The sequence below is a fragment of the Heterodontus francisci genome, chromosome 27 (assembly GCF_036365525.1).
Source record: "Heterodontus francisci isolate sHetFra1 chromosome 27, sHetFra1.hap1, whole genome shotgun sequence".
Classification (NCBI taxonomy): Eukaryota; Metazoa; Chordata; class Chondrichthyes; order Heterodontiformes; family Heterodontidae; genus Heterodontus; species Heterodontus francisci.
The window spans coordinates 44,723,662-44,744,106 of NC_090397.1; the positions used below are offsets into that span (position 1 = coordinate 44,723,662).

Genomic DNA, 20,445 nt, shown 5'->3' on the forward strand with positions numbered 1-20,445 from the left:
CCAAGTTACTCACCATTCTCACATGGAACTGTATCACAGTTCCTTCACCGTTGCTGGGTCATAATCCTGGAATTCCCTCCCTAATAGCACTCTGGGAGTACCTGCACCCATAGCAGTTTAAGAAGGCAGCTCACCACCACCTTCCCAAGGGCAACAAATGCTGGTCTTGCCAGTGACGCTCACATCCTAAGAAGGAATAAAAAAAAATCCTCAAAATTTTCCAGAGTATGACAGCAAAAAGTACACTTTTGACTTAAAAGATCAGTTCTCAACCCATGAGAATCTGGATGGCCTTTAATGTCCATGTGAAATGGGCACCGCATGTGCAGTCTGTGAAAACAGAACAATTTTGATGCATGCTTTTATAATCTTGTCACTGGACTTAACCACCACTCTCCTTGTCAGCCTTCCAATGTTTACCATTCATAAACCACAAGTCATCTAGAATGTTATGGCCTGTGCCCTCACCTACATTATGGCCTGTATTACCATCCTCAAAGCTCCATTGGCTTCCTGTGTTCCAGAGAGTTAACTTTATTAAGACTTTTGTCCTCACCTTCAAATCCATGGCCTTTCTCATTTCTACTTCTGTAATCAGTTCCAGTCGCATGTCCGTAAATGTATCCACCAGTTTTCCAACACCATCCTGCTTCTCAATCTCTGCTTCACCCTCAGCAGCTGTTACTTTGCCACTCCTAACCCTCCTCCCTTTTCCCTATCATTGTGTCCACTCAGCTTTTGAACACCATGTAAAGTGCTCAGTCTCTGTACATAATAAGCATTAAAGGAATGCAAGTTATTTTTGAAGTGACAACTATATATGCTCATTAAGGGCTTCGATACTTTAAAACAGAATTTGGAAAATAGGGCTTCCCAATGTTTTGTAATTTACAGAACTGTTGCTTTTGGTAAAATAAAATCCCAGAATGGTACATAGCTGTTTTGAATTTGAAATATTTTATTGCTAGAAATGACTTCATCATGCAAACAATATTGCACTGCAACATTCCAAAATATATTCTGGAAGATGGAAAGCTATGTACAAATTTATGACCCATTTTAGTTTTCAAGTGGATCCTATATTTTCAACTAGTTCAGAACCAACCAAGAGACCATTTGTCACTTTCGCCTTAACAACTGTTCCTTTGGAAAACTTAGTCATCCTGGATGTCAGGATGTAAACATTAATTCCAAATGCCGCAAACATTAATTTCTATGACAACAGCATGTACGTCAGGTCATGCTGTTACTTCCTGTAAAGCAAAGATTGAGTTTTTTTTTTCTTAAAATACTCTTTGTAGTTTCTTTTGTACTGAAATTCAAAAAAAATCATGGAGACAAATTTTCTCTTCACATTAGTATGCCAAAGCAATGTTATGAACTTTTGACATTTTCAAGCTGAACAAATGGAACATTTTGTGCTCGGACAAACATGTAGCTGGTCATAAAATAATGGTACTCAGGAAATACAGTACTTCAAAATGTGTTTATCCTTCAGGAGACAAATGCGCAAAATAATACAAATCATGACATTTCAGACACATTAACCCATGGTAGGAAATTAATAATGAGGTCTACCTTTTTGTATTATTAGCTATCAATGATCTTAATCTGTATAGGGGCTTAAGATATCTAGTCCCTTCTCCTGGTTCTTGGACATATCTGGGCAGTGTTGGAAACTGGTTGGGAATGCACTCTGCAGTATGCCCTCCTTCTCCACCCTTCTCTCCTGTTGCATAAGATGCAGCTACCCGTATGTTGGCAGTGCAGATGCATACAAATGAGATTTAAATCAGAGAAACACAGGGCAGAATTTTAACTACCAAAGGCGAGGGGGGTTGGGAGGGGTGGGGGAGGTTCGGGTGCAGTTGGGTTTAAGGCCCCAAAAAGTGGGGTTAGGTCAAAGATCCGACAGAATCCCACACACTTTAACCCAGGCGAGTTTGCAGGCAAGTGGGGAACCCCCATGGAGCTGTCGGAAGTAATTAAAATATTTAAATCCCCAGTTAACTCGGAATTTAACACAGATGTCTGACTTTAACAGTCACTCATGTGTTTCCCAAGCTGTGTGGACCTCTCCAGCATCAACCAGGCGAGCACACAGTGGGGCTTTCTTCTTCAGTGGAACTGACAGGCTGGGAAGCCTTCAAACAGTGAAACTGAAGACCTGCAGCCATGCCTAGGTGAGAGGCTGTTGCTCACAGCACTTCTGAGAGCGTGCTCTTCCTGGTTGACAGATGATTTCCAACTTATAGGAAGTCAGTTCACCTGTCTAAGACTTCACTCACCTTGATTTGCACTTCTCTGCTGTCAGCCTTTACTTCTGCTGCTCTACCTTTAATCTTTGATGAGGAACAAGAGGAGCAGCAACACTAAGAGCACCAGGAGCAACACGAGCAGCTGCATCAGCTGCCTTTCCTCTGCCACATGCCACCCCACAGGACAGAGGCAATGGGCATAGAGGTCCAGCTCAAAGAAGGCGAATCCCCCAACACAGGGTCTGCAGGCAGAAGATCAGCTCTCAACATGTGAGCACTAGTGCCTCAGGAGGCTCAGGCTTTCACGGCATATCATTACGGATATCTGCAGCCTCCTGGAACAAGGCTTCCTTCCCAGTGGACCAGTTGGGCACGCATTGCCAGTGGTTGTCAAGGTCACTGTCACTGGAGGTCCACCACCCCCCCCATTCTCTCACACCCTGGAGTTCTGCGCTCTTTTCTCCTGCAAGGAAAGAAAGCAGAAAGTTGTGAATGTGGGAAATGGATTGTGTGGAGAGGAGGGAAGAGCAGCATTTGTGGAGGGTGACTGTGAGGCATGAGTGTGAGATGGCACAAAGATGAGGGCGAGTCAGCATTGGCTGTCCAGATAGGGATGTGAGGAAGTGCTTGAAAAGAATGAGGGGAGCTGCATGGTGTGTTGGTCTGAAGGCTTTTGTGCAGGAGACTGCTGGGAAAGTCAGAGTGTAAGCTTGGCTCCTGAAAGTGTTATGCCAGTCACCTTCTGAACTTCTTGGGACAATGTCTCCAGGTTCAAGGGACTGCACTCCTCTGCTGCTCATTTCTGCAGCCACTTCCATCCGTAACTGCTTGGTTTGAGAGATTAGTCTCTTCCTCCCAGCAGGACCTCTAGGTAAGAGTCAGAGACAGGAGAAGTGGGTGGGGAGGAGGGGGCGGGGGAGGGCAGCGTGCAACCTTCCCAGGTCTCCTTTCCATTTCTGTGGTTGCTGAAGCCTCAGGAATCAATGCACAGTTCAGCCATTTTGACCCCTATTGGGATCCCTTTAACTAAAAAATCTTTCCTTTGACAGATTTGGCACGTTATCCCATCTGCCCTCTCTGTTTGGTTTGGAAACCTGGAAGTGGGATGCCAATGCTGTGGTTGAGTTAAAGAATCATGGAAAAGCCACTTCAATGACAAATGAGTCCCACCCCGCTGCAAGCGGGTCTGTTTAGATAAACTTCTACCCATAGCTTCTGCTGCTTCTTCAGGTATTTGGCCTGCGGATACCATACTCAACGGGCTGTCTGTTAAGTCTTGGCGACTAGCGTTCAAAGATCAGCAGTGGGGGAACTCAAAAGGTTTTTTGGAGATGGGTCCTTGCAATTCACTCAAAGCATAATCATGAAGAGGCCCCAGAAGCAGCAGCAAGATTTTTTTTTTAATTCAACCATTTTCAAGGCAGAATGGAGCCTCCTCCTTTTTCCTGAAGCAGTCTCCAAGACCTGCTTCACCAAGTTTCCTGTTCCAGTTCAGTACAACCAGCTGGCAGACGTTGGGGACCATGTTTCCAGCCTGCGGATAACAGGTAAAAAGTTGTTCAGGGAACATCCCTATGGTGGATGGAAGTCACCCCATCAGAAAGCCTTTTCCTATTGTCCATTTGTCTGCAATTGAAACTCAGCACAACTCCAAATGTAATTTACAGCAATGTTGGAAAATTTAACCGTGCACTATGTTTCATTCTGCTCTATCATTAGGACTCTAAAAAAAAAACTAGAACACATTTTTCATTGTGGTCCTAAAATATTAATTCCTGATGAAAAGAACCTCACTACCCACCAACATGATGATGAAATGTGACTATGCTGCAGTCTTTTCAGTAGTACTAAATGGATTTTGTTCACTGTAGTAACACTGTACATTTTTGGCAGTTCTGAATTTCCTTTAATTTTTTTATGCCAGCTGTAACGGCAGCAGCCCATTAATATTGTGTAAATAGCCTGTACAACTAAGCCAGGACACAATTCCATGGTTGACTGGGTCGTACTAATGCATATAACTACCTGAAATTCGTGTGTAAATGTGCGGAAGTACAAGAGATGTAACGGCCAATTACTCGCCAAAACATCACACAAGCATGTTTCCATTCCCTTAAACTATTATTATTCCTAATACGACTATTTTAAAAATGGTTATTTGTACAAGTTTGGCATTTGTCAGCATAGCAACTTTATCGTCAATAGTACCATTAACAACTATTGCAAACTCTAACACAGAGATTTAAACCATTTGTTTTGCAGCATATTTTTCATGATAGGTGGTAGTAAGGATAGGAGTAAATTGCCACTCCACCGGGGCAGCGCCTCGACAATCCTGGTAACCTGTTGCAGTGCAGATTGTTGGACTGTTGTGATATCCTGCAAACCCCTTTGAGCACTGTAATCCACAGCCATGATGGCAGCTGTCTGAGCCTGCATGGCACCCATCTGGGATTGTTGCAAGGCAACAAGCAGCGATCTCATGACCTCAGTTTGAGCTTCCACTGCAGGACTCAAACATTGGACGGACTATGCCTCTGCTGCAATGGAAGCTGAAATGTGGGCCATCAGACGCTGGATCACGGCTGGGTCCATAAGTGTTATCATGGAATTGGCAACCACTTCTATGCTGGAAAGGATGGGTTCGAAGCAATGTTCCCATTGGAGTGCATTGGTGATTTATTTAACGGCATGGCCTCTTTAAAGTTTTTTGCATGGCAACTTAAAGGGGTCGAGTTGTGCGGGGTCTTTTGGGTTGCTGCACGGCTTACAGGGAACATTGGTTCCAAGCTGTGTGTGAAACCCTCTGTCAAGTTGTACCCAGGCTCCTCCCTGCTCCTTGACAGTGGCAACTGGTTCTTTGACAGGCTTGTCAATGCACCAAGCATGCCCATCAACGTTCTCCTGTGTGCCGCCCCATCAAAGTCCTCATCTGAGTTCTCTACAACAGAACATGTGTGCAACCTTGCCCCCACCCCCAATGGTGCTGGCACACATGCTATCCTTTTCCTCTGGGCTTACTGCAGCCCACTCGTGTTCGGTGACTCACCAGGTGCATACCCTGCCTCTATACCATCCGCTAAGGTACGGGCAGTGCCAGTATCTGAGCTGGTGGCTGAATGTGTCAGATCAAGTGACTGTTCTTCCTTAGAGGTGTGCTCTTCCTCTGGGTCTTCCTGCAAAGCGTGACTAAAAGATTGATAAGGAAGGTAGAATTAATACAAGAGAAAGCTAGCTAGAAATATAAAGTAAGATAGTAAGAGTTTCTATAGATATTTTAAAAAGTAAAGAGTTAACAAAATGAGCGTTGGTCCTGTAGAAAGTGAGTCTGGGGAATTAATAATGAAGAACAAGGAGATGGCAAATGAATTGAACAGATATTTTGCATCGGTCTTCACTATTGAGGATACAAGTAACATCCCAGTATTTGCTGTAAGTCAGGAAATGGAAGGGAGGGAGGAACTCAAGAAAATGACAATCACCAGGGAAGTGGTACTGAACAAATTCTTGGAGCTGCGGGCTCACAAGTCCCTGGGTCCTGATGGACTTCATCCTAGGGTATTAAAAGAAGTGACTAGTGAGATAGTTGATGCGTTAGTTTTAATTTTCCAAACTTCCCTAGAGTTGGGGAAGGTTCCATTAGATTGGAAAATAGCAAATGTAACTCCTTTATTCAAAGGCTGTGTTTGCTGACAATGCAACCACTAGGTGGCGCAGTACTTGCACATGCACAAATGCAGGCTCTTCAACTGGAACATCAGTGTCTGCAACGTTCAGGCAGCTGCCAGGATGAAAGATGGCGCTGCTCAATTTATCACAGGAAATGTTTATGGCTAGATGTTCCAGCAAACTAACCTTACATTAAGTTGGATTGAAGCCCAGTAATATGCTATTAGATATTTTGCATCGGTCTCAACTACTGAGGATACGAGTAACATCCCAGTATTTGCTGTAAATCAGGAAATGGAAGGGAGGGAGGAACTCAAGAAAATTACAATCCTCAGATCCATTTAATATTCCAGTAATCCTATTAAATACAAAAGGAATTTTATGATTGAATTTCCATTGGAAGATAGTGAATTGATCCCCGTCACTCGCTCCCAGCCTACTGGCCGCGCTCCCCCCCTCGGCAACTCGTTTTCTGCCCCTCCTCCCCACCGGCCACTTCCCCCCACCCCGCCCCACTCAGCCGCTTGCTCCAGGCCTCGCTGCTCTCCCCCCACTCCCATGGCTGATTGTTTCCCGCTATCGCCACCCCCGTTCTCCGGTCAGTCGCTCACTCGCTCCCCGCATCCCCCCCCACCATGCTCCAGCCGCTAGCTCTAGGCCGCACCGCTTTCCTTCTCTCAGTCACTCGCTCCTACGTTTGATCAGTCTCCAAGCGCCGCCCGAAGCAGCAAGGCGGGCCGCAAGGGGTGACATAGGAGGTGGTGGCTGAGAGGAGGGAAGCAGCGCGGCCTGGAGCTAGCGGTAGGAGGTGGGGGCGGGGGGAAGGTGTGAGCGAGCGGCCGGAGAACGGGGTGGTGTGAAGAGAGGAACAATCGGCCAGGGGAGAGCAGCGAGGTCTGGAGCGAGCGGCTGAGAGGAGGAAGCGCCAGGACGGGGATCGAGCTCCAGCCTCAGTCTCCCATTCAGTTGCTTCCTCCAGCCGAGCGGGGGCTGGATACCCGACGTGGCTTTATCGCGCATGTGTGAAGATGGACCAAGCGCAGATATGCGATGACATTGGGGCCGCGCGATAACGTTATCCTGCGCACGCGCCACTTAGTCCTGGCAAGATGTAGCTACGCATGTGCTTTGTTATTCAAAAAGGGAGGTAGACACAAAGCAGGGAACTATAGGCCAGTTAGCTTAACATCTGTCTTAGGGAAAATGTTAGAAGCTATTATTTAAGATGATATAGCAGGGCATTTAGAAAAATACAAGGTAATCAGGCAGAGTCAACATGGTTTTATGGAAGGGAAATCATGTTTAACCAATTTATTGGAGTTCTTTGAGGGAGTTACATGTGCTGTGGATAAAGGGGGACCGGTGGATGTACTGTACTTAGATTTCCAAAAGACATTTGATAAGGTGCCACATCAAAGCAAATATAGACCTGTTAATGCACAAGTGAAAAATGCAAAGCTGGATTGCATATACTTGAATGCAAGGAGTCTTACTAATAAGGCAGATGAATTGAGGGCATTGATTAGCACATGGGATTATGATATTATTGCTATCACAAAGACATGGCTAAGGGAGAGGCAGGCCTGGCAACTCAGTATTCCAGGGTAAAGAATCTTCAGGCATGATAGGGGAGGGGATAAAAGAGGAGGTGGTATTGCACTGTTGATCAAGGAGTCAATTACTGCAGTAAGGAGGGATGATATCTTAGAAGGTTCCTCAAATGAGGCCATATGGGTAGAACTTAAGAACAAAAGGGGGGCAATCACTTGGCTGGGCGTGTACTACAGGCCTCCAAACAGTCAGGGAGAGATAGAGGAACAGATATGTAGGCAAATATCAGACAGGTGTAAAAATAATAGGGTAATAACAGGAGGGGATTTCAACTTACCCAATATCAACTGGGATAGTCTTAGTGCAAACGGCTTAAAGGGGGAGGAATTCTTAAAATGCATACAGGAGAGCTTTTTGAGCCAGTATGTAGAAAGTCCTACAACAGAAGGGGCAGTACAGGACCTAATCCTAGGGAATGAAGCTGGACAAGTGGTAGAAGTATCAGTGGGGGAGCATTTCGGGGATAGTGACCATAACTTTGTAAGATTTAAGGTAGTTATGGAAATGGACAAAGACGGGCCAGAAATAAAGGTACTGAATTGGGGGAAGGCCGATTTCAATTTGATAAAACAGGATCTGGCCAAAGTGGGCTGGGAGCAGCTACATGTAGGAAAGTCTACATCAGTCCAGTGGGAGGCATTCAAAGAGAAAATGGTGAGTGTTCAGGGTCAATATGTTCCCATTAAGGTCAAGGGTAGGACCATCAAGTCCAGGGAACCCTGGATGCCCAGGGATATAGATCAGGGAAAAAAAAGGAGGCTTAAGGCAGATTCGGAGCACTGAAAACAGCGGAGGCATTAGAGGAGTACAGAAAGTGTAGGGGGGGTACTTAAAAAAGTAATTAGGAGAGTGAAGAGGGGACATGAAAAAAGACTGGCGGTCAATATAAAGGAAAATCCTAAGGCATTTTATAAGTATATTAAGGGCAAGAGGATAACCAGGGAAAGATTAGGGACCAAACTGGCAATCTGGGTGTGGAGCCGGAGGACATAGGTGAGGTTTTAAATGATTACTTTTCATCTGTTTTCACAGTGGAGAACGATGATGCAGCTGTAGAGATCAGGGAGGGGGGATTGTGATATATTTGAACATACTAACATTGAAAGGGAGGAAGTATTAGATGCTTTAGCGGGCTCAAAAGTGGATAAATCCCCAGGCCGAGATGAGATGTATCCCAGGCTGTTGTGTGAGGCAAGGGAGGTGATAGCAGGGGCCCTGACATAAATTTTCAGATCCTCTCTGGCCACAGGAGAGGTGCCAGAGGACTGGAGGACAGCGAATGTGGTGCCATTATTCAAGAAGGGTAGCAGAGATAGACCAGGAAATTACAGGCTGGTGAGTCTAACATCAATGATTGGGAAACTATTGGAAACAATTCTGAGGGACAGGATTAATCTCCACTTGGAGAGGCAGGGACTAATCAGGGATAGTCCGCACAGCCTTGTCAGGGGGAGATCGTGTCTAACTAACTTGATTGAATTTTTCGAGGAGGTGATTAGATGTGTAGATTAGGGTAAGGCAGTTGATGTAGTCTACATGGACTTCAGTAAGGCTTTTGATAAGGCCCCGCATGGGAGATTGGTTAAGAAGGTAAGAGCCCATTGGATCCAGGCCAATTTGGCAAATTGGAAACATGGGGTAATGGTCAAGGGTTGGTTTTGCGAGTGGATCGGTGCTGAGACCCTTGCTGTTTGTAGTCTACATTAATGATTTAGACATGAAGATAGGAGGTATGATAAGTAAGTTCGCAGATGACATGAAAATTGGTGGTGTTGTAAATAGTGAGGAGGAAAGCCTTAGATTACAGGATGATATAGATGGGCTGGTAAGATGGGTGGAGTAGTGCCAAATGGAATTTAATCCTGAGAAGTGTGAGGTGATGCATTTTGGGAGGACTCACAAGGCAAGGGAATATACAATGGATGGTAGGACCCTAGGAAGTACAGAAGGTCAGAGGGACCTTGGTGTACTTGTCCATAGATCACTGAAGGCAGCAGCACAGGTAGATAAGGTGGTTAGGAAGGCATATGGAATACTTGCCTTTATTAGCCGAGGCATAGAATATAAGAGCAGGGAGGTTATGATGGAGCTGTTTAAAACGCTAGTTAGGCCACAGCTGGCGTACTGTGTACAGTTCTGGTCACCACACTATAGGAAGGATGTGATTGCATTGGAGAGGGTGCAAAGGAGATTCACCGAAATGTTGTCTGGGCTGAAGCATTTTAGCTATGAAGAGAGACTGAAAAGGCTAGGGTTGTTTTCCTTAGAACAGAGAAGGATGAGGGAGGACATGATTGAGGTATACAAAATTATGAGGGACATTGATAGGTTAGATAGGAAGGGACTTTTTCCCTTTGCGGAGGGGTCAATAACCAGGGGGCATAGATTTAAGGTAGGGGGCAGGAGGTTTAAAGGGGATTTGAGGGAAAACTTTTTCACCCAGAGGGTGATTGGATTCTGCAATGCACTGCCTGAAGTGGTGGTAGAGGCAGGAACCCTCACAACATTTAAGAAGTATTTAGATGAGCACTTGAAATGCCTTAGCATACAAGGCTACAGGCCAAGTGCCGGAAAATGGGACTGGAATAGTTAGGTGCTTGATGGCTGGCACAGACACGATGGGCAAAGGGGGCCTGTTTCTGTGCTGTATAACATTATGACTATGACTGAAAAGGTTATTGCAGAAAATGAAAGCTCATGGTGTAGGGGTAACATATTGGCATGGATAGAAGATTGGCTCAATAACAGGAACCAGAAAGTAGGCATAAATGGGCAATTTTCTGGTTGGCAAGATGTAACGAGTGGTGTGCCACAGGGATCTATGCTGGGGCCTCAACTTTTTACAATTTATATAAATGACTTAGATGAAGGGACCGAAGGTATGGTTGCTAACTTTACTGATGACACGAAGATAGGTAGGAAAGTAACTTGTGAAGAGGACATAAGGGGGCTACAAAGGGATATAGATAGGTTAAGTGAGTGAGCAAAGACCTGGCAAATGGAGCATAATGTGGGAAAGTGGGAAATTGTCCACTTTGGCAGGAAGAATAAAAAAGCATATTATCTAAATGGTGAAGGATTGCAGAGCTCTGAGATGCAGGGTGATCTGGGTGTCCTAGTGCATGAATCGCAAAAGGTTAGTATGCAGGTACAGCATGTTATCGCGATGGGAATTGAATACAAAAGTAGGGAGGTTATGCTTCAGCTATACAGGACATTGGTGAGACCATATCTGGAGTACTGTGTACAGTACTGGTCTCCTTATTTAAGGAAGGATGTAAATGCGTTGCAGGCAGTACAGAGAAGGTTTACTAGACTCAAACTTGGAATGGGCAGGCTGTCTTACGAGGAAAGACTGGACAGGCTAGGCTTGTATTGACTGAAACATATAAGATTCTGAGGGGTCTATCACAGGTAGATGTGGAAAGGATCTAGAACTAGGAGTCACTGTTTAAAAATAAGGGGTCGCCCATTTAAGACAGAGATGAAGAGATGAGAAATTTTTTTCTCAGAGTTGAGAGTTTTTGGAATTCTCTTCCTTGAAAGGTGGTAGAAGCAGAGTCTTTGAATATTTTTAAGGCAGAGGTGGATAGATTCTTGATAAATAAGGAGGGGGGTGGAAGGTTATCGGGGGTATGTGGAAATGTGGAGTAATCAGTTCAGCCATGAAACTTATTGAATGGCGGAGCAGGCTCAAAGGGCCGAGTGGCCTACTCCTGCTGCTAATTTGTATGTTCGTATCCTCAGGCACCACTGGCTGGCCAGGTGGCAGGTCTTAGGTATCTGAAAGCACAAGTGCACAAGAAGAGGGTTGGAGTGAGGGAAGAGGGTGTAGGTGGAAAGATAGAGGTGCATGGTGACACCATCTGCTGCATATATATTATACCAGATTGCGGGATGAGGGTCGTGAGATTTCAGAAGATGCATAAGGCAGGGACATACCATCCTGGATGGATTCAGCGATGCTGGTTGCTATGGCCTCAGTGATGACTACGTCAATAACGCCGAGCAAAGGGTGAGGATGGGAAGCTGTGTCTGTCCACTGCTGGTTCTTTCCTGCCCTCTCCTGTTGTGTCACCTTGTCTGGCAAGAGAGAGGGAACAGTATCGATAAGTGTGTTGCAATCTGTTTGGATGATGTGTCTGTCATAGCTGACTAGCTGGAAGAATGTGGAAGCTGCGTGATGTGGATGAGAGGCTTGCAGCAGTGGTAAGTTTGTGACAGTGAGGTGAAGCATATGAATGCTAGACATGAGTCCTGATTGCTAGAGATTGTTGATGGGTGAGTGATTGGGTGTTCATATTGAGCAGTGTGTGAGGTTGGTGGGGTGCTTGGTTGGAGATGGTGTTTGAAGATGCAGTCACTGCTGACTTTAACCTCTTGTGAGGTTATTAACCTTTTTATGGCACTATATCCAGGTCCTCGGAGTCAGACTCCTTGCAATGATCTCCATGGCTATCTACTCCCACAGTCTTCATTGTGTATGCCTGGCTCGCTTCCTGCAGAAAGATGATCTCTCTCCTCCTTTCCACCTCCTGCACTAAGGCCTCCAGCACTGCATCGGAGAACCTAGGAGCCTGCTCTCTCGCCTACTGCTCCAATGCTCTGGTTTCTTGCTGCTTAGAAAGTCTTTCCCATCCACTTCCAACACTTGTTGCAGCCAGAATGAACCTCTCCTTTAAGGGGCACAGGGTGACCTTAGGAAGTGCAGTCCAGTTTTAATTGGTTCGAGTCTCATATTAACGTGCAGCCACTTAGCAGCGCATTTAGCACTAGACTGCACACCACATTCGTGGAGATCAGCAGGCATTTTGAAGTTTGTGTTCTGCTTGCATCACTTCCATCTGGCATGGGGCAATCGCGCATCACGATCCTCGTGCCCGCTAATAGGCCTTATCAAATTTTAAGCCTAATTACAACACCCCCTTAAAGTTATTTATTGTACACAGAAATATTAATTCAAGAAACAGGCCTGTACAAATATGGTCATTTTTGAAATATGTTGGGAAACACCCAGGCTGACTGTTCGCCTTTTTATTTCCCATCAATCAATACCTTGCTCTACGGCAGTGAGGCCTGGACAACGTATGTCAGACAAGAGTGACGTCTCAACGCATTCCATCTTCGCAGTGGTTAGCACCGCAGCCTCACAGCTCCAGGGACCCGGGTTCAATTCTGCCTGTGCGGAGTTTGCAAGTTCTTCCTGTGACCACGTGGGTTTTCGCCGGGTGCTCTGGTTTCCTCCCACAGCCAAAGACTTGCAGGTGATAGGTAAATTGGCTGTTGTAAATTGCCCCAAGTGTAGGTAGGTGATAGGGAATATGGGATTCCTGTAGGGTTAGTATAAATGGGTGGTTGTTGGTCGGCACAGACTCGGTGGGCCGAAGGGCCTGTTTCAGTGCTGTATCTCTATATAAATAAAAATAAATAAATTCTTGGCATCAGGTGGCAGGACCGCATCTCCAATGCAGAAGTCCTCGAGGCAGCCAACATCCCCAGTATGTATGCCCTACTGAGCCACCAGCGCTGGAGATGGCTTAGCCATGTGAGTCGCATGAAAGATGGTAGGATCCCCAAGGACGTAATGAACAGCGGGCTCATCACTGGTATTAGACCCACTGGCCGCCCATGTCTCCGCTTTAAAGACATTTGCAAACGCGACATGAAGTCTTGTGACATTGACCACAAGTCATGGGAGCCAGTTGCCAGCGATCGCTAGTGCTGGCGGACAGCTATAAAGGCGGGGCTGAAGAGAGGCGAGTCAAAGAGACTCAGCAGCTGGCAGGAAAAGAGACAGCAGTGTAATGGAGAGAGCCAACTGTGTAACAGCCCTGACAACCAACTTTACCTGCAGAGTCTGTGGAAGAGTCTGTCACTCTAGAATTGGCCTTTCTAGCCACTCCAGGCTCTGCTCCACAAACCACTGACCACCTCTAGGCGCTTACCCATTGTACCTCCAGTCAAGGAGGCCAAAAAGGAAAGGAAAAAAGAAATCAAAGAGCCAGAAGTTTTGGCAAGGTATGTTTCTAGAATGAAGAGCTTTGGGAAAATGCCAGTTCAATTCTTTAATGAACATAAATCTAAATATTGAGACCTGCACTTGAACTATTTTCAGTACTTTGTATAATGAATAAAACGTAAGTATTTTTTGAGTGAAGAACATGGAACATATATTTCCATAAAAGGGTTCAGCAAAATTGCTGAATGCCAAATAATAATACAAAGGACTGAAAATAGCTCATGTGCAGGTCTAAATATTTAGATTTATGTTCATTAAAGGACTGAACTGGCATTTTCCCAAAATTAGGTCTTCATTCTAGAAACATACCTTCCCAAAACTTCTGGCTCTTTGACTGATGAGAAATAAAAAGGCGAACAGTCAGCCTGGGTGTTTCCCAGCATATTTCAAAAATGACCATATTTGTATAGGCCTGTTTCTTGAATTAATATTTCTGTGTACAATAAATAACTAATAAGAGGCTATCTTTAAATTATCATAGTTTTCACAAGACTACAGAGTTATCTGATGGGGAGGGGCCAAATGAAAGTGAGAAAGAGAGGATTTAAAATATGTTTTTAAGAAGTATGCAGGGAGGATGGAAGAATGTGTAAACAAAACAGCATTCTCTGAATTATTTTAAAAACAAACAACAGTGAATGGCTCCAAAATAAAAGCGAAGTTTGAGTCCCTTACAAAGAATGTGAAGTTTAGAGGCCATTTTGGGATTTAATTCATACCTGCAGTAAATCAATAACTGGTAATTCAATCATATCATTGCACTTGAGATTCTGACGCATTCCAGGATGCAATACCAATTACTTTGTGTTCAGTAGTGAGATTTAAAGCACTGTAATTAAAAGGTTCAATGAAGTAACACATTGGGGTAGATTTTCAACTTTGTCACCCAGGTGTAAAGCTGGTGTTGTGAATCAACTAGCTGCCTTTTACGGAAACTACCCAATTTTCATTTCCACTTAATTCAACAGGCAGCTGTAACCCCAATTTTGAAAATCTATACCATTATTTCAATAAACATCTTTCAGCTTACAGTTAAAGTCAGGCAATATTAAATTGTTTTGTTTGTAGAGAAAACCATAGCAACATTTTCTTCAAGCCAGAAAATTTGTATCAGATGGTTTGTATTTGTTCTGTTAATTGTTCCAGATGCGTAAGAGTTTCTGTTTTGAGATCCCTCAGTAAATCATGGGGCAGGGTGGGGGAGGGTGGGGGAGGGTTTCTTCCTTAAATGAATGTCATCACATTTAATTGTCATGCATAAAGACAGAAAACAGCTAGTTTCAAGAAATATTTGAAGGCCTGAAAGTAGATAGTTCCCCATATGTTTTCTCGTTTTGAAACATATGGAAAAAATTCTAAATGTAGTTTAGTGAATTGATGACTGGGTGAGAATTAACCCATTAAGTAATTAGTTTATTTTGTGCAGGGCACGGTAAGTTGTACATTTGCACCCATGTTTCTCCAAGATTACAGAGTTTCTGGTTGCACTTGGAAACTCTCCTGAAGGAGGTAACAAGCAGATACAAGAAGAAATTAAGCCATCAGTTCTGTCAATTCAGACTTGTGTATTTCTCAGCTGTCAGTTACATAGTCACAACAGTACGGATCTAAGAACCAAGTTACTTGTCTTCCCTCTCAGTCATATAAATATTACACAGAACCTGGGAAAGAGGAATCAAAAAGCACAAATCTTTCAGACAGTATAACATAGGCAGGGATTTTGGCTTGGGGGCGGGGATCTCTATCACTGGCAAAAGCTTCGGCTTTCCTCTGGGAAAGGCCCACTGGATCAAGTGCCAATTAGGCACTTGTGGACAGCGACAGGCCTTCCCCTGGATCAAGGACCCCAGCAATGGAAGTCCCGCCTGCTGGGAGCTGTTGGCCAATTAGAGGTCGGCTGCTCTTTAACTGAGCAGCGCCACTGCGGAGGCAGTGCCTGCTGCCAGTAATGGACACACTGGAGGTGCTGGACCCAGGCCACAGGTAAGTCAGGGTGCGAGGGGTTTTACAGGGTGAGGGATGCGGGTAGGGGGATCGGCAGCAAGGGCAGGGGGTGGCTCTCAGCAGGCCTCCCCTTCCCAATGCTAGGACCCTTGATCAGGCACTAAGTGCCTTTTAATGAGGGAACCCCCCTCGTCCCCCCCAATGGAAAGCAATCCATTCTGGTTTGCTTGTTGCACTCCTCGTGGCGAAAGGCCTGCCCGCTGCTGGGATAATTCCAGCGACAGCGAGATGGGGAGGGAATTGACGGTGAGGAGGGAATGCCATTCGCAGGCCTTCCCACCCCGGACTTAATTTGGGTGGAGCCGTGAAGTTGGCGGGGATCCCCTCCACCACCATCCCGCCTCCAGATCAGACATGGGGGATGGAATAAAATTCCCCCCATAATATTTACCCCACCCCAACCAAATACCCTGCATGGTATAAAAAGTAAATTACAGCATGGTTTTATTAATCCAATAGAACCTTTTTAAAATGTTAGCTTTGGAATCTATCTGAAAAAGTATTGTAGAATTGGGTGTCAAACTAACACGATATGTCATGGGATTTGTCTATTAGTAACATGCTTCCTATCAGGGATCATAGAGTGCAAGTAGTTACTGTATTGAGAAACTGACACTTGCTACCATAGACAGCCTAACAGATGTGAATTGATCATTTTTAACTTCAACAATATTTACCGTAAATATTCATGAGGAGTATTATGTTATTTTTTATATTTTTATTATATTTTTAACAAAGCTTATAATATAATAATTGATGCTGTTATACTGCACAACAATACAATATAGTACAGGGTCTCTGGGATGAATTTTAATCTGGTGTGCGTGGATTTTGGTGCAAATTGAAATTGAAAGTGCATAGGGAAGCCAGTTCCAACTCACCAACTTCTGCATTTCACTTGAGCGCGTTAGGCTGCACGCGCACAACCCCTCAGGAGAGGCAGGTTAACAATGCCATGTGTTAATCACTCAATTAAAATGATAATTTAACACACTTGAGTTCAAGGTCGGGGCCATAGGTTTCCCAGCTTCCTTGCCAATGAAACCAAGGCAAGTACACAGCATCAATTGAGGGAGTGGAATCAATCTCAGGGAAATTCCTAATGAATAGCGAGTACTCTCAGCTGCTTTCTTAATTGGACTTCTCTCACTAAACCTCTCCACCTTTCTCTCCTCCTATAAGATGTTCCTTAAAACCTACCTCTTTGAGTAAGCTTATAGTAGGCGGACATAATATCTCCTTTGTTGACTCAATGTCAATTTTTCTGATTACACTCCTGTAAAGCGGCTTGGGACATTTCACTGCAGTAAAGGCACTATATAAATGCAAGCTCTTGTTAAGTATAACCTGTCCTTCCTGGTATTGTTCTAGCAAATCTTTACTGTACTATTTCTATGGATCTAATATTCTTTGTACAATGCAGTGTCCAGAACTGCACACAATGGGCTGAATTTTATCAGCCCTCTAGGGATTGCGGGGGGAGGGGGGGGCCATAAAATGGCAAGGGAAGGCTGGGGTTGGGGTGCCCGATGCCACTGAATTGTGTCAGGGCAGGGAAGGTCAAGGACAGGCCTTCCCGCCCAGAGGCCAATTGATGCTGTTAAGTGGCCACTTAAGGGCCTTTTCCTGCTGTCTCTGGTATTTTACCTCGCCCCGCCACATGGGGATACCGTCCAGCATAACAAAGCAGCCTCCCTGAGAGCTTGGGCAATCTGTGGAACATGGAGGCCCCCCGGCGGAAAAAGCTGCCCATGTGTCAACACACCCCACTTGCCCTCCTCATACCCGCACCCCACCCCTTGCCAGTGCTTGCCTGCCTGCCCTTAGCAAACCCACCCCTACTTACATGCTTCCAAGTCCGGTGTCCATGTTGCCTCTTCTAGCTGGGTGCAGTCCCAGCAGTAGACACTGTTCCTGGTGGCACTGCTGAATTGTCAGCCCTCTGATTGGCAGGCAGCGCTTAGAGGTGAGATAACACCGTCGCCAGGTATTTAACTGCCTGAGCGCTATAAAATGCGGCTGGAGGTCCCCCAAACAGCTGCGGACTGGCTCCCCCCGCTGTCTTTCTGGCCTGGCGTCAGGACTCCTGCCACCTCCATAAAATTCAGCCTAATGTTTCAACTGTGACTCACCCAAAGTCTTGAACAAATTCAACATTGCTTGCTGTTGTAGTCTGTGCCCCGATATATAACATCCTGCAGCTCATTATCCTCTTATCTGTACACTTAGCTTTAATGATCTATAGGGTAGAATTTGGGCATGAAAAGTTAGGAGGCCTCACAGAATTTTCTGACCATTAAAATTAACAGATAGAAATTCTGCAGTACTCACTGACCTTTGCACCTGAATTCCTGATATGCGCTCAGAGTCCATGAAGCTCAATGCTGGGAGAACAAATTTGTAAAATCTACCATTAAGTACCTAGCCCTCAACTCGCTCTGTTCCATACTGTGCCAACAATTCTACTAATGTGATCTCAGTTGCAACACTGAGGGTTGTACCATGTTGAAGGCAGGCACTTTTCTACAGAGAGAAAAAGGTTAATTAAAATTAAATAATTTGGAGAGATATCACCTCAGGTTGTTTTCATGCATGTCCAAGAAAGCAGTTACAGAGCTACATTGACAGACTCTTGGGAGTATGCAGCTTCTCACCCTCTTACCAGTTAGGTTTGTAAGCATTCGAGGGGAATAATACTAAATAGCTTGCACATTTTTTTCTCCTCCCTACAAAAAGTTCTGGATTGACATTGATGGCCTCTGTTGAAAGAGATAAAGAAGATTGCTGCTAAAAATGGAACATGCCTGTAATGTTGTGCATTTCTTGAAAAGGCAAAACACTATAGGGGTTAAATCGGATAGCCTCCCGAAACCGAGTGGAGGGTTATTTTAATGCACGGTTAACCCATGCCCATTGTGCTGCCAGTTGTTTTCCATGATTGCAGCGACCAGCCAGCATTAAACGTGCTGTTTATTGGCTGGAGGCCTAGCAGGGGACCAATACTGTGAGTGACAAGCACCAGTTAAAGCTAGCCTGCTCCACTTTAAAGGGGAGGTGCATTGTGACTGGCGAAGGTGCCTGGAGTCCTTTGTGAGCTGAATCTGACCTGGGAAAGAAATAATGGCACAACATGGGAGAGAGCAGGCTCCAAGCTTTTCAGATGATACACTGGAGACCTTGGTAGAGTCGGTGCAAAGAAGGAGATATATCCTGTATCAACAGAAGGCAGTGGGAGCAGATAGCTGCACAGGCCAATGCCATGAGTCAAGCCCCAAGGATGCAGTGCCACACGTACTTCAATAACCTCACACGAATGGTTAACATGAGAAATTGCAGCTTCAAATGCCATATCCTACCACTGCAGCACTAGCCTCAGACACTGCTCAATTCACCATACTCCTATCTCTCATCCACCAACAATCTATCAGTTAGGACTCATACCTGACATTCATATGCTGAACTGCACCCTCACATACTTAGCACTGCTCGCACCCTCACATACTTAGCACTGCTCACACCCACACCTCACAGCTTGTAAACACAGCCAGCTATTCAACTATGACAGCCATATCACCCAAACAGATTGCAAGGCACTCACTGACACACTTCCCTCTCTCTTGCAGGACAAGACGGCGGGGAACTGGAGGCATCATGAGTTAACTGGAGGGGGACAGACAGGCCTACATGGAGTAGATGGTACTGGCCTTTATTGGGATGTCCATTGCTGGAGCCATGGTCTGTGGCAGGACTGAAACCATCAAAGATGGTGGTATCCGCATACCTAGTCTTCCTTCTCACATTGCACCTCCCTTTCATGCCACATCTTCTGATTTACAAGTGCCAGACGATGTGAGTATGCATCTCTTATTTCTATCACCACCCCCGCTAACTCACCCCACCACAACCTTACCCTTGTGCCTTTCTCCTTTAAGATCCAAGAATTACGACCTGGCCAGTGGCTGGAGCTGAAGATTTTTGTAACATCTTGCAATTTTCCGTCCCACTGTTGAACGAGTGAGGTCACTGATGCTCTTCTATTCACTGACAACTAATTACATTTTATTCCCTCCTGCCAGAGAGAAGTAGGCAGATCAAGCATGCAACTTCACTAGAATTACAGGGTTTCTCATGGTGCACATCGCTTTGTGGGCACTGAATGTCAGCTCTGCCCTGTACCGTAATTCTGTCAACATCCAGCTGGGTTCTAACCATAGACAGAAAATCATGCAGGTCAATTACCAGCACGCTGGTAGAAGTCATGATGCCTTCATTCTGTGGCAGCTGCATTTGAACCACCACGGCAAACCAAAGATGGCTACTGGGTAACAAGGGCTATCCACATGGCTGAAGACTGCAGTGTGCAAACTATGCACACGTGCACAGCATGCATACAATGAAAGCCATGCTGTCATACAAAATGTGAAAGAGCAGACCAATGGGTTGCTAAAACAGCACTTCCACCGCCTGGGCCGCTCCAGAGGTGCCCAGCAGTCCAGACACATAAAAGTCACCTTCACGGCAACTGGCAATGCAATCCATGCCCGGCTCTGTGTTTGCAGTTGTGGCTGCAGCAGGTGGCAGATTTCAGTGAGGACGTCCTTAATGAAGCACAGACGTCTGACAATGTTCCTCGCGGGGGTTAAAGTAGGGGAATTGCTCACTCTAAATCCTGAGCAGATAGGGCCTCCCACTGAGAGCCATTCCCCTCACCGCTCCTATCCCTCTTCCAGCAGCTTGTCCTACTTTACAGCCCCTCTGTTCATTCTCTAAGTCATGCAATTGCAAGGGGAATGGGTGCTGATGCACCCCTGTTTGGGAATAACTGGTGTGTACAGAAGCCTTGAAGTCAGCAAAAAGTGCTTTAGCACCTACCACACCACTCCT

At 45.4% G+C, this 20,445-nt stretch overlaps 1 protein-coding gene across 8 annotated transcripts in view; it reads right to left on the reverse strand.

Annotated features, from left to right (window-relative positions):
• ccdc146 (coiled-coil domain containing 146) overlaps positions 1–20,445 on the reverse strand; it is a 145,422-nt gene that overhangs the window by 104,194 nt on the left and 20,783 nt on the right. The window contains exons 1-2 of one of the 8 annotated variants that reach the window (XM_068059247.1): positions 17,694–17,708; positions 14–186 (exon numbers count right to left, since the gene is read on the reverse strand). The exons of 5 other annotated variants lie outside the window; for them this stretch is intronic. In XM_068059247.1, the coding sequence (XP_067915348.1) occupies positions 14–16 (3 nt within the window). In that variant the 5' untranslated portion in view covers positions 17–186; positions 17,694–17,708. Of the gene's footprint in view, positions 1–13; positions 187–556; positions 636–17,693; positions 17,709–20,445 lie in introns of those variants that run through there. 2 more of the 8 variants (XM_068059244.1, XM_068059245.1) reach the window with 2 other exon arrangements.